The sequence below is a fragment of the Orcinus orca genome, chromosome 1, assembly GCF_937001465.1.
Source record: "Orcinus orca chromosome 1, mOrcOrc1.1, whole genome shotgun sequence".
NCBI classification, from domain to species: domain Eukaryota; kingdom Metazoa; phylum Chordata; class Mammalia; order Artiodactyla; family Delphinidae; genus Orcinus; species Orcinus orca.
The window spans coordinates 177,995,967-178,009,477 of NC_064559.1; the positions used below are offsets into that span (position 1 = coordinate 177,995,967).

Sequence of the window (13,511 nt, forward strand, 5' to 3'; positions counted from 1 at the left end):
GAAGTCACACCTAAGGTGTTTGAGAAACTAAAAGGGAGAATCAGGATGGAGGCAACTTCAGCTGTGCTGGGAGTCCAAGCCCAAGAGTCAGGTCAGCTCCTTTCTATCATTTGTATTTCTCTTCATTTTTCCAGGCGACATGGACTGTAAAAGTGGCAAAATAAAAATGGTCACATAACGATCATAATACCGGCCTTAACGTTTAGCCAGATTTACATTCCAGCTCTAACACTTGGCAGATGTGTAAATTTGAACAAGTTACTTTGGTTTCCGCAAGCAAATCTGTAAAATGGGATTGCCGTGAGAATTAAATGAGCTTATATGAAATGCTCAGCACAGCGCAGCAGCTCAGTCATCACCATCACCATCATTCTAAGGACATGATCATGCCTCTGTTAGCCTGGACATCCCCAAGGCTTCCTTCAGAAGAGGGAGACGAAGCAGGGAGAGCTAAGAAACACCCTCCTCCCCAACCACCAGAAGTTTCTAGCTTCCTCCCGTTCTGGAGAACAAGAACAGTAGGGTGACTGTCTACACTTGTACTAACATGATAGCCACTAGCCACATGTGGCTCGAGTGCATGAAATGTGGCTAGTCCGAATTGAGGCAGCTGTACATTTACCAGAGTTTGAATACTGAGTTTTAAAAAAATACGTAAAATAACTAATTTTTAGTATTGTTTGTTAAAATGTTAATATTCTTATATACTGGGTTAAATTATTAAAGTTAATTTCACCTGTTTTTCCTTATTTTTTAATGTAGCTGCTAAAAAATTTTACATCACACACGTGGCTCACATTCTATTTCTCTTAGCTGCATTGACTTAGACGCCCTGCAGGATATAAGTACGGAGCTGCAGATGTCCATCCATCCATCCATTACTAGAGTATTTATTATGTGCCAGGCACTATTTTAGGTGCTAGGGATATAGCAATAAACAAGACAGACACTGTTTCTGCCCTCAGAGAACTTACACTCAAGTATGGGGCAAAGGCAACAAATGTCTAGTCACGACAAGCGCCATGGAAATCAAAACAGGGTCAGCAGTATTTTGACGTGAGAGGAGCTGGTACTTCTGATAGGGTAATGAGTGAAGTGATATTTGAGCAGGGACCTAAATGTTGAGAAGACACAAACCATGAAAAGACCTTGGGGGAAATGTTCCAGGCAGTTGGAGCTACAAATGTAAAGACGCTGGAGCAGGAACAGGCTTGATGTGCTGATGAGCTGAGCACAGTCAGTGGGAAATGCAGTGAGTACTGAGAATGGTACATCACATAGAACCTTGGCAAGAGTTTGGACTTTATTCTAAGTGTAATGAGAAATTTGGGGGTCATTTTTTACAGAGGTATTATAACCTGACTCACATTTTTAAGAGAATGACTACAGTCTCTGTGGAAACAGAATGAAGGAGGGTGAGAATGGAGGCAGGGAGGCAAGTTAGGAGGCTACTGCATTCGTCCAGGCTAGAGATGTTGGTGGCCTGGACTAAGGGGGGAGGGGTGGAGGTGATGAGCAGCAGTCAGATGTGGGATGTATTTTGAAGACAGAGCTGAGAAGACTTGCTGATTGGTGTGGGAAGAACAAACAGAATCAGGATGACTTGGGTTTCTGGCCTCAACAGCAGTGTGACACAGGTGCTGATGGAAAGAGAGGGACTGGTAACAAAACAGGTTTGGGGTATAACTCAAGACTTCCATTTTGGGCACGTTAGGTTTGTAATGACATCAAGTGAAGCTGTTTGTTCGATAAATGAAGTCTGCATAAAACTCAGGGAGGGATCAGGACTGGAGACACACATGTGAGTCAAGAGCATACGGGTGGCATTTAAAGCCATGGGAAATGATTAGATCACCTAGTAGAGAAAGAAAAGAGGGCCAAAGACTTGGCCCCAGAGCAGTCCAAACTATAAGTGTCAGGAGACAGAAAAGATGCAGTCAGTGAAGCAGAAGACGGTAATATTCCAAATCAAAATGAAGAACAAAGCTTTTCAGTAGGAAGTAGTCCACTGAATCAAATGCTGCTTGGACCACGGAAGTCTAATTACTCCAGGCACTTAGTAGCTCCTCCCTCCCAAGCTCTGACTCCTTTAGGGAATGAACCCTATCTTGTATGTGGGGGGTTTGCACATGGGCTTTAGTGCCAGAGATGTGGGCTCAATTGTTTTTAAGTTGTGTGACCTTAGGTAAGTTACTTATCTTCTCTGGACCTTGATATACATCGTCTGCATGCTCATCACTAAATACTCAAGTGAACTACCCCTATAGTATCCCATATGCACATGTTACTCTGTCACTTTTGTATTTTAACTTCTTCACACCTCTATGTAGAGATATTCTAGGACTGTCCTAATCGGCCAAAACAGGTTATGGTTATAGCTATGGTCAGACTTTAATCAAATAGTAATGTCTGAGCCTGACCTCTGCCACTTTTTATCTGTGTAACCATGGGCCAGTTGCTTAACGTCTGAGATGCCCCAGCTCTGTAAAATAGGAATACTGTATAATACCTCATAGATGGTGGATTATATAAAGATTAAATCAAACAGTTGGCTATGCTTGGCAGAAAAAAAGCTCACTTAACAGTATTTATCATCTTTGTGTCTACACCACCAATACTCTCAATACTTGTGGACTGACTGATAACTTGAGAAGGTAAGGACACAAGCAAGCCTTCTTTCCCTCCTTCTGGAATGCTAATGTGGAGAAAAGGAGGTAGTGTCAGCTGTTACACCCAGTGAACCAGGCAGGGCCAGCATGGTGGATTATTGAGGCAAATACAGATTGCTAATTATTTTGGAAAATAGCAGGGATGTCTTCCTCGTCCACATTTTGTTGAGTGGATTCCCACCATCCACACTCTCTCTTTTTTTTTTTTGCGGTACGCGGGCCTCTCACTGTTGTGGCCTCTCCCGTTGCGGAGCACAGGCTCCGGACGCGCAGGCTCAGCGGCCATGGCTCACGGGCCCAGCCGCTCCGCGGCATGTGGGATCTTCCCGGACCGGGGCACGAACCCGCGTCCCCTGCATCGGCAGGCGGACTCTCAACCACTGCGCCACCAGGGAAGCCCCATCCACACTCTCAAGCCAGAAATTCAAGCATTATCTAAGATTCTTTCCTTCCACTCATTGTGCCACATCGTATTAATTAACAAGATGGCGATCTACTGTACTTTCAAAATGCCATACTTCATCAAGCCTAAGATGCCATCCACTGTTAAGACAAACCATTATTAAATGATGACATACTACTGACATCTAGAAGCATCTAGGTCTGAGAGATTAAAACGTGGGGGAAGAAAAGTACGTTTACAATTGATGAAATACAACACCTCTCAGTCCATCACCATCTTTGTTCAAACCTCTTGCTTGGACTGGGCTGGAGGCTCCCAGTGGTTTCTCCCCCACTCACCCTCCACTGCCAAGATGAGCTTTCTAAAAAGGCCAATTTTACCAACTCCCTACCGCCAACCCTTCAATTAGCTCTCCTCTCATACCGCCTGGCCACTATTCTTCACTGTAGCTGCAATTCCCCAAATGTCATATTGCTTCTTGTCAGTGTCCCCCACGTGCTATTTTTTGTCTAGAATTGCTTTTCATCCGATTCCTCATCTACCTACCTCCTAGCTGTTAGAAGTAAGAGTGTTCTGGCTGGGACCTATCTCACTCCACCCTTCCTGACTGGCAGGATTACTCTGGTCGATATGGCTTGTTAAGTGGATATCCCTTTGTTCATTCACAAATAAACTCCATCCAAAAATAAACCCTGCCCTAACCCCCAAAGACAACCTTCCTACAGAGACGACAGTTGGAGCCTCCAAACAAGCTCTAACTCTTGCTTCTTTTTCAACACCCAAGCAGGTGTCAGCTCTTCCAAAAAGCCTTCTCAAATTCTCCAAGCTGAGTTAAGCAGCCCTCCCCGGTGCTCCATGATATTCCATGTGCACCTCTATCATAGTCCTTCTTATACCATGTTGTAATGGCTGACTTGCTGTCTCCCCCACTAGACCGTAAGCTTCCTAGAAATAGGGGCCTGTCTTACTCACCTGGGTCATTCTCCAGAATCTGGAACCTGGAAGGCACTTAATACTCAGTAATTAAGTATTACTCACTTATGGATGGATAGATGGATGGATGAGTGAAAAATGGTTACTGTTTATAATCACTGGGTCCTAGTCCCCCTAGGAGATGCTACCTCCAAAATCACTTCACAATGCCACTTTCTCTAAGCTTGGTAACTGGCTTAATCAGGAAAGCACAATGGCACCACCTGCTGGTCTGTGCCAGGAGCACACCTTATTGAACGGAAGAAAGTTTGCTCCTGAATCACACTGCTCTCTGTTCCAGTGGTTAGGATAGATGTCAAGGGTGAGGTGGATTTGCATTTTCAAAAGATCAAGCTGATGACTGATTACAGAATGGACTGGAGAAGGGACCAGAGGAGGAAGCAGGAACACTAGGGGAGGTTATTCTGTCAGAGCTGAGAGTCGCGTCCAGATCTGTGACTTCAAAGCCACCAAGCCTAACCACTTTGTGATACTGCCTCTTCCAGCCACAGCCTTCCTTCTCCCTCTCAACTGAGCACTGCGGCACACAGATTCTAAGATTCAAGGATTTCCACCTTCTGGTATTCATACCCTTAGGTAATTACCTCCCTTGAGTGTGGGCTGGCCTAGTGACTTGTTTCTAATTAACAGAGCACAGCCAAGGTATGAGATGTCACTGCCATAACTTCCATCCTGCTAGCAGACTCTCATCCTTGTTGGTTTTGATGAAGACAGTTGCCATGTTGGTAAGACTCATGTAGCAAAGAACTAAGGGCGGCCTCTGGCTAACAGTTCATTAGTAAACAGAGCTCCACAGTCCTACAAACCCTTGAGGAACTGAAATTCTGCCAACAATTTAAGTGAGCTTGGAAGCAGATCCTTCTTCAGTTGAGCCTTCAGATGAGGACACAGGCCTGGCCAGTAATTCGACTGCAGCCTTGTGAGAAAAGAAACCCTGAAGCAGAGGACCCAGTTAAGTGTGCCTCAACTCCTGATCCATAGAAACTCTGAAATAATAAATGTGTGCTGTTTAAAGCCACTAAGTTTGTGGTAACTGATGCAGCAATGGATAACAAAGCACCTACTCAAAATGTCATTATCATGCAAAACCTTCTGAAAATCTGGGAAACTTTCGGTAGTAAGAATCAACTACTATACCACTAGTGTGTGTGTGTGTCCCATTTCCTGCAGCCTCCCAGCCAGAGGCTTTCGCGGCTGCCTCCAGAGCATCCTCCTCTGAACTGAGTGACCAAGTATCATCTGTGTGACCTTGACAGAATCTAGTCCCAACCTCTGCTAGGCCCTTGTGGACCATTTACAGCTCACAAGGAGCGAAGCTTATAAGGAAAGGCCTTTAACACCAGGATGAGATTGTGGCATCACCAAGCAGATCAACACAAAGGACATTCATCCCCAGAAAGGAACTTGGGCAATTTGATTTCAAGTACAGATCTCTCACTCCTTTTACAGCATGTTGTAATAGATTATATGGCACTGAAGGAAGTACAGCAATGCTGGCTGTGCTATCAATTTAGCTAATTCCACTGAACAAACAGGAAATGAGGTAGAGTCCCACAAGAGCTCAGTCAGAATCAGCATAGAGTAACTCAGCCAAAAAGCTTCTGTTAAGTTCCTGAATAATTCAGGTCAAAATGAATTTTAATCCGCGTTAACTCATAATCAACAGGTTGGCTGTTTTTCTTGTTTCTCACCCACTGTCCTACTCTCTTTTCCACAATATTCTAAAGTTGCCACTTAATGGATTCTTCCTGCTGCAGATGGCGGAACTCTGGATCTCCTGCTCAGTGGGGCTAGAGAGTGGATTCATAACGTTGTTAGTGGTAGCCTCCGAAATCTCTTCCAAGTCTAAAATTCTGTGAGTTTAGAGGCTGACTGTCCCGAAACCTGGCCATTGCTGCTGCCTTAAATTCTCCAGTCATCCTAGCTCGGCAGAAAGAGCAGAATGGGACAAGCCAAACCTTATCAATCGTGCAGAAATACCAGAACCACATACTCGCTCGCAAGCCAAGCCAAGCTGTTTATCATCGCCAGTACCCAACATTCTGGTTCCCAGACGAATCTGAAGCTGGAGTTGCACCAACTGTTCAATAGCCACAACCCCAATCTCAAACCCTTCTAGTTACTAAGAGACTAACAACAGTCCTCTCTGGAAAATGACCTGCCAATCTTTTCGAGGGAAGAAGAAACCCTTCTTTCTCTAATGCTCTGACTTATGGGAGAACAGATGGAGATAAAGGAGAAGGAAAGTACACTGGCCAATACTCTGAAACTGACGAGTTGAGTATCTGTGACCTGGAGAGGATCCCAAAAGAGACTGATGTGATTCTTTACCATCCCAACTAAAAGTAATAACGACAGCATTTACATTCACACAGGACCACTTTCAAAGAAGTTCATGATTCCCCTACATGTCCTCGATTCTCATGCCACCTCCCATCAAGGCAGAGATTGGGGCAACAAGGAGGTGACAGGTCCTAGCCATGACAGCCTTTGTCAGAGTCCACTCTCAGTGGAAGTGAAGCCCTGGAAGCTGGGTTCAGTGCTCGGAGGCAGAGCCACTGGCTGGCTTAGCAACTTGGTCACGATGCTGATTCTAGCATCCTGCTTCTCAGCGTCCTCATACGGAGTCCAGGACAAGTCGTGCTGTAGCTTGTACGCACCAAGGAAGTCATGTGGACAACCTGTCCCCCATTCCTAGAGAAGGCAAAGGAGTCAGTTCTGATCAGGGCAGGAGATAAAGAAACTGAGCTTGTGTCCTAATTCTACCACAATTTTCTTTTTTAGCTTTTCACTCCAGACCAGTCAGAATCATTCTTGGAAACCATTACCTTACACATCAGATACCTCCCTTAACAGAGATAATGACTGTGAAATAACTTAAGCACATGCATATTTTTCAGAGTCATGTCTGGGCTCATGCCACCTCCAGTTTTCTAGAAAACCACTTCCCAACCCCTATACCTACATTTTCTCACACACACCACACACACACACACACCCCCCCAAGAATTTCTCCAAGACAAGAGTAGATTTTTGTGCAAAAATTAAATGTTCTTACCTTTGGAGAAATAATGGAAAAATACCGCTGGCCACTCCCCCGTTTATAAAGGTAGTAAATGTTGCCAGGTCTTTTCACTATATTACAAGCTACATGGTGCAAGTCAGCATCTCTGCGAGCATCCTCCAATACCTAAGAACCGCAGAGGTGTAACCAATTAGGTATTAGGTAACAGGCACTCATACTCAATGACCATCCCACTCAAAATCTGGAAACCGTTCGATGCCTAGGGTCCTGCTCCCCCACAGCAGTGAATCATGACTGAGATCCAGATGATACTGAAGAGAAAAATTACACGATGTTATGCTACTATGCTGTAAAAATGCCTTTAGGAAAATTGTATTTCAAAACGTTGAGTGTTACTGGCTTTTGAATGGTTTTGACATTTCTTTCCAATTTTTCTGTGGTCAGTACATTTCTTTCACAGTTTCCCCTCAAAATGCTTTATCTCACTGAACTTTCTCCCAGTGAAAACACTTATACTTAACCTCTTGGGCTTATTCTATTTTACTCAACACTTCTATATTTCTAGGAGGTACTGAAACAAGTAAGTTACAATGATTATAAGCAAGTTCAGTCAATCCTATGAACTAAGCGAAGAAAACGAACGCTTACCTAAAAGCCACTACTTACCTTCCTGGCTTGTTCTTGCAAATGTTCGATTTGCTCGGCTATGACTGTCAGCTTGTTGGTGGCATTTGCTCTGACAAATTCATTAGCCTAAGGTGAGAAAAAAACTGAACTGTGGATAAGGATAAGACTTCTACGATGTTCTTATTTAGAGCCCAATGTTATGTCAACATCTTTGCTTATGCCTAAAATACTCTTCCCATTCTCACCATTCCCCCATGAACGCCCACTCATCGCAAGGCCCAGCTCAAACAGTACTGCTTACAAAAAGCCAATGCTGACACGACCCACACCACAGAAATAAGTGCTCCTTTTCTTTTTTTTTTTTTTCTTTTTTTGCGGTATGTGGGCCTCTCACTGCTGTGGCCTCTCCCGTTGCGGAGCACAGGCTCCGGACGCGCAGGCTCAGCGGCCATGGCTCACGGGCCCAGCCGCTCCATGGCATGTGGGATCTTCCCGGACCGGGGCATGAACCCGTGTCCCCTGCATCGGCAGGCGGACTCTCAACCACTGCGCCACCAGGGAAGCCCCATAAGTGCTCCTTTTCTATTTCCCAAAGTGTCTACCTTGTACACTCTAGATTCTAGTCACACTCAAAGTTTTCAGTCTTCCAACATGCCCTGCTCTCTCTTGCTTCCAAATAATATGGAATATGCCCTCTCCTCCACCCTATGTTTCCTTCTTGCTCTTCTGCCTGACTGACTCCACTTATTCCTCAGGTCTCCATTTTTTTTTTCTCACATTTAAACATTTCTGAAATCAGGGATGGGTTTTACAATGAAAATCCAAAGACACTTGTGGTATGCCTCTTATCACCTGCTATATAGGATCCTAACTATATATAGAAAGTATCTGTTAATCTGACCATTACCTCAGTTGAATTATTTACATCACACTTAATTATATTTCAACTTATATTTGCATTCCTAATTGTTACTTAAAATGAATTTTTAAAAGATTGCACTATGATGTAGACCTGAAACAATTATAATATACACAGAGGACTGTCTGCCATGTGCTAGGAAATTCAACCGAAGGCACTGGAAATTGCTTAAAATAAATAACTTTCAAAACTAGGAGAGACAGGTGTGACCAATTCATGTATCGGGAAGGATTATCACTCAGACATCAGAAATCCATCAGAAACTTCCAGATTACTTTTCACAAAAAGCTGATTAACTATTTTTTTTTTTTTTTTTTGGCCACACTGCACAGCTTGCAGGATCTCAGTTCCCTGACCAGGGATTGAACCCGCGCCCTGACAGTGAAAGTGTGGAGTTCTGACCAATGGACCACCAGGGAATTCCCCCCAAAACTGATTAACTTCTAATGGTATACAATTAAGGAAAAGAAAGTAAGAGGTTAAATTTGAACTAAGAAATATTAAGAGAATTTCCTGGTTAGTTGTGGACGCTTAAGGTAAAGGTCAGGTATAAGCCATGTTATGAGTGAAGAGAAACAACTGAGTAAGCTGAGTCAAGCCTCTATCTGTTCCACGAATATACACTTAGCAATTACTGTGTGTCAGACACCATGCTAGGCACTGCACACATTGGCAAACATGAGAAAGAGGTCCCTGCCTTCATTAAGATTACAGTCTAATGCAACTATCCTTTAGAATATGAAACAAGTCACATATGTAATTTAAAATGTTCTAGTAGCCATGTTAAAAGTAAAAATAAATAAGTAAAATTAATTATAATAATATACAGAATTCCCTGGAAGTCCAGTGGTTTGCACTCGGCACTTTCACTGCGGTGGCCCAGGTTCAATCTCTGGTCAGGGAACTAAGATTCTGCAAGCTGCATGGTGCGGCCAAAAAAGATAAAAAAGAAAAATCCAATATTTTATTTAACCTATCAAAAAAATATCATTTCAACATGTAATCAATATAAAAATTGTTAAGAGATATTTTACATTTCATATTAAGTGTATATTTTATATTCACACACCTATCAATTTGGATGCTAAATTTTCATTGGAAAAACTTGATCTGTATTGAGACTTCATAAAATTTAGTTGAGTTGATTCACATACTCAAATTGTTCCAAATATACTTAAAAGTTTCCAGTAATTGAATCAATTACCAGGTTTTAAAATTTAAATTAATTAAAATTGTTACAGGGAAGAACAGAATCTGACTCCATGTTGAATCTGTTTCTTTTACTTTAACCTTTGCTTTTCACTGCTTTTGTTACTATAATCACTAAAATGATGCTGTCTATATAGCATAAGCATACATAATGGCTTGCCTCAGGAACCCTGCCCCTCTGCCTGAATGTTAAACTAAAGTGCTTTTGTTCTGCTCACAAGGAGACATTCTGACCCTGCCCACCTGTGAATGGCTGCAAAAAAGAAGAAATTAACACATCCCCTCCCCAAAACTAGCCAAGCCAGGAGATATTTTGCAAGACTTATGGCCTCTTTACTTCCTCACCTCTTCCCACTCTCTGTTCTATAAACGAAATTGGCATCCAGACCCCGATAAGATGGCACCATAGGACGTTAGTCTGCCAGCTTCTCGGACACCCGGCTCTCCGAATAACGTCACTATTCCTTGCCTCAACACCTCGTCTCCCGATTTACTGGCCTGTTGTGCAGTGAGCAGAGCAAGCTTGGGCTCGGTAACAAATTTACATTAAAATTTAAAACTCAGTTTCTCAGCTGCATGCACTAACCACACATTCCAAGGCTCAACAGCCATATGAAGCTAGTGGCTACCATATTGCATAGCACCGCCCTGGGGAGTGATACAGACACCAAAAAGAAAGACAATTAGTGCTGTATGTACTTGGAATAATGATGCACTATTATGAAGGAAATAACCATAATTATGTGCTAGAAGCAGATCAAAGATAACGAATGAAGCAACTGGTTTAATAACAGGGAGTGGTGAGGACTGCAGGAATTACAATGCATGTGTAGTCTAGAGGCATTCAAATTCAATTTAATAATACTGTCATTTGGATGGGGTGGGGTATAGCCTTCTACAGATAAGAAGGCCAGGGCTTCCCTGGTGGCACAGTGGTTGAGAGTCCGCCTGCCGATGCAGGGGACACGGGTTCGTGCCCCGGTCCGGGAAGATCCCACATGCCGCAGAGCAGCTAGGCCCGTGAGCCACGGCCGCTGAGCCTGCATGTCTGGAGCCTGTGCTCCGCAACGGGAGAGGCCACAACAGTGAGAGGCCCGCGCACCGCAAAAAAAAAAAAAAAAAAGAGTGCAAGGACCAGATCATGTAAGGCTTTATGGCCCTTGACACAAGAATTTGCATTTTGTTCCAAGGACAATAAGGCACCTTATGGCCAAGGAGAGAATAGGTGGTTCCTAGAGTTAGGATAGTTCTGGGTTAGGGTTAGGAGTGGCCTTACAATAAATCTCCTTTCTCTTAAGGGGGCAACAAATCTGTCACTTGTGCACAAATGAGCCTAATTAAAACAGAAATGAGAGACAGAGTACCAATAATGATAAGCACAAACTCTGGCCCTAATCACTCTGAGGCCCTTTGCATACTGTCTCATTTAATTCTCATAACACCTTATGAAGTTGGAGATGATGAACTCCAACTTCACTTTCTCATTTTAGGAATTAGACTCAGAGAGGTGAAGCAACCTATCCAAGGTTTCATAGCTAATAAACGGCAGTTAAAGATTTCAACACAGATCAGTCTGATTCCAAATTTCATGCCTTAAAACCAGGGTTCCCGAGCTTTCACACACGAACGCCTAAATGGCATGTTAAGAAGTCAGTCCTGCTAGAAAGTACATTTCAGTACACAGATTGAAATATGCTTGATTCTCTTTATCTCCATAGTGTTTTTTCTTCAGCTTCTCAAAGAGTAATACTGGAAAAATGGAAGCAGCACAACGATGCATCCTCTGTATTTCACTAAATTGATTATAGGCTAAAGGACAAAAACCGTGTTCCTTCTTTCTTTGTTTCAGGCCATTGTAATACACATAATGGTCACTCAGTAACCCACTGAAAATGTTTTGCCTAAGATCTGACTTTGGGAGGCTCCCTCCCAATAGGTGATCTGATTAAACAGACACATAATGTTCTCCTAATCCATAAAAGTTTGACCTTGCTTCCCACCTCTCTAGAAAAGAGAAAGCACATGATTTGAATCAAATGAGCTTTCCTAAGCATTTGAAAATTTCTTAATTAAAAAGAACAAAACTGAAGTAGAGAGATGTACATGTAAGGGAATTTGAGCACATTAATTATTAAATTTTTTTTGAGCAAAACGAAGGCCTTTGACCATAACCAAGGCCAAATGTGATCGTGTATACAAGGACGAGGGAAATAGCATAAACTTTAAAGTAGCAAGGCCCTGTACCTGTACATATCAAAGAGGATTCTACAACTGGACGTATTGGTAAGAAAGATTAGATGAAATCTGGTTTTTCAAGAAATTTAGATCTAGGAGCTCTCCTAGTTCACACCCTACACTTTATAGATAAAGAAGCTGAGGTCCAGAAAAAAGTAATTTATCTCAAGTCACAATGCAAGTTAATATCATAGCTGAGATTAAAACGCATGTGTCCAAACTCCCCGTGCTATTTCTGTTACATCATATTTCCTCCTTATTTTACTTCTTTCGGCAACCAATGTCTAAGCACTGGGCTTGGGAATACTGTGTCCAGTGAATGAAGACAGAGGGCAAAACTTAGAGTCCCTGCCCTTCTAAAAGATGTTAAGCTCTACAAGCCCTCAGGTCAGAAGTAAAGATCTTAGGGAAGCAGTTTAAAGTAAGCGGGCTATGCATCCCTGCAGAACTGCGTTAGAGTGATCTTGAAAGGTCCCTGGAAACTTCCCTTCACGTGTCAAATAGGAAGAATATTAGGAACTGTACTGCCTACCTGACAGGGCTGTCCTAAGGCCCAAATGAAATCATGAATATTTAAAGTACTGTTCAAACCTTCCCACGAAGGGAGATTATGGGCACTCACTTTGCAGCTGAAGGGGTCTTTGGTCTTAGAAGATCAGTTGGAGTCAGGCCACCGACTCGCCATGACCATAAGTTTTCCCCGCGTATAAAATGGAGACGAGAACAAATGCTACCCCACACTAAGTGGTTTGGAAGACCAAACGTGCACGAAGCTGGTCATTTACTTTCCCAGCCGCACCTCCTCACCTTCTGCACCTGCTCTGCGAGCGCCACGAGGTCTAAGGGGTCTCCGACCCGGTGGGTGTGGTAGGGGCTCACCAGGGCCAGGCCGCCGGGGGTCGGGGTGAGCTCCACTAGGGCTCCTGCGACACATACCCAGGAACACAGGCCGTGAGCACCCGCCCTCGGCCTCCCGCGGAGCCCGGCAGACTAGCTACTCCGGGAGGGCTTCTTTTCCCCAACTGACTCCCGCCCCGCCTAACTCCCCAACCTGCCGCTGACAGAACTCCTTGGTTTTCTATGACTCCCTGAGTCGTCCCGGGCGTTGCGGCGTCTTCCACGACAGCAGCGTCTTCCACGACAGCAGCGTCTTCCATGACAGCTGGGTCTCCGATGACAGCACCTTCTCCCTACTTCCCGGACGGCGCGAGGCTGCAGAGCATGCGCAAAAAGGCCCATGGGCGGAGCTTCCGTGTTCCCTGGCCATTGGGCGTCGGAGCTGCCCGGACCTCGGAGGCGTGGCTGCGGCTGGCGCTCCTGGTTCCGCTGGGGGGCGGGGTCCAGGCTGGGGGAAGGCCAAAGAGGCGGTGCAGCCTCGTGGGCGTGCGCTGCCGGGTTTGGGAGGCGGGGCTTCACTCGGGGCGGGGCTTC

The 13,511-nt window shown here is 44.2% G+C and overlaps 1 protein-coding gene across 2 annotated transcripts; it reads right to left on the bottom strand.

Moving 5' to 3' along the window:
• Window positions 1–177: 177 nt before the first annotated feature.
• On the bottom strand, window positions 178–13,456 carry C1H1orf50 (chromosome 1 C1orf50 homolog). 2 transcript variants are annotated; one of them, XM_033421957.2, is made up of 5 exons: window positions 13,136–13,456; window positions 12,888–13,003; window positions 7,757–7,843; window positions 7,124–7,255; window positions 178–6,759 (listed from the first exon to the last, which is right to left on the bottom strand). In XM_033421957.2, exons 1-5 carry the CDS (start codon window positions 13,317–13,319, stop codon window positions 6,559–6,561), a joined length of 720 nt encoding a protein of 239 aa, XP_033277848.1. In that variant the 5' UTR covers window positions 13,320–13,456; the 3' UTR covers window positions 178–6,558. The 2 variants fall into 2 exon arrangements, with proteins under 2 accessions (XP_033277848.1, XP_004266763.1); XM_004266715.4 differs by having other exon boundaries at window positions 13,132–13,290.
• Between the last annotated feature and the right edge of the window lie 55 nt (window positions 13,457–13,511).

Bases quoted from the DNA above. Each gene is read 5' to 3' on its own strand.
- C1H1orf50 (XM_033421957.2), bottom strand. From the start codon at position 13,319: ATGGGCCTTTTTGCGCATGCTCTGCAGCCTCGCGCCGTCCGGGAAGTA. The intron at 7,844-12,887 runs GTGAGGAGGTGC...TTCTCACCTTAG, and splicing joins TCGCAGAGCAGGTGCAGAAG to GCTAATGAATTTGTCAGAGC. The intron at 7,256-7,756 runs GTAAGTAGTGGC...TGCGGTTCTTAG, and splicing joins TGCAAGAACAAGCCAGGAAG to GTATTGGAGGATGCTCGCAG.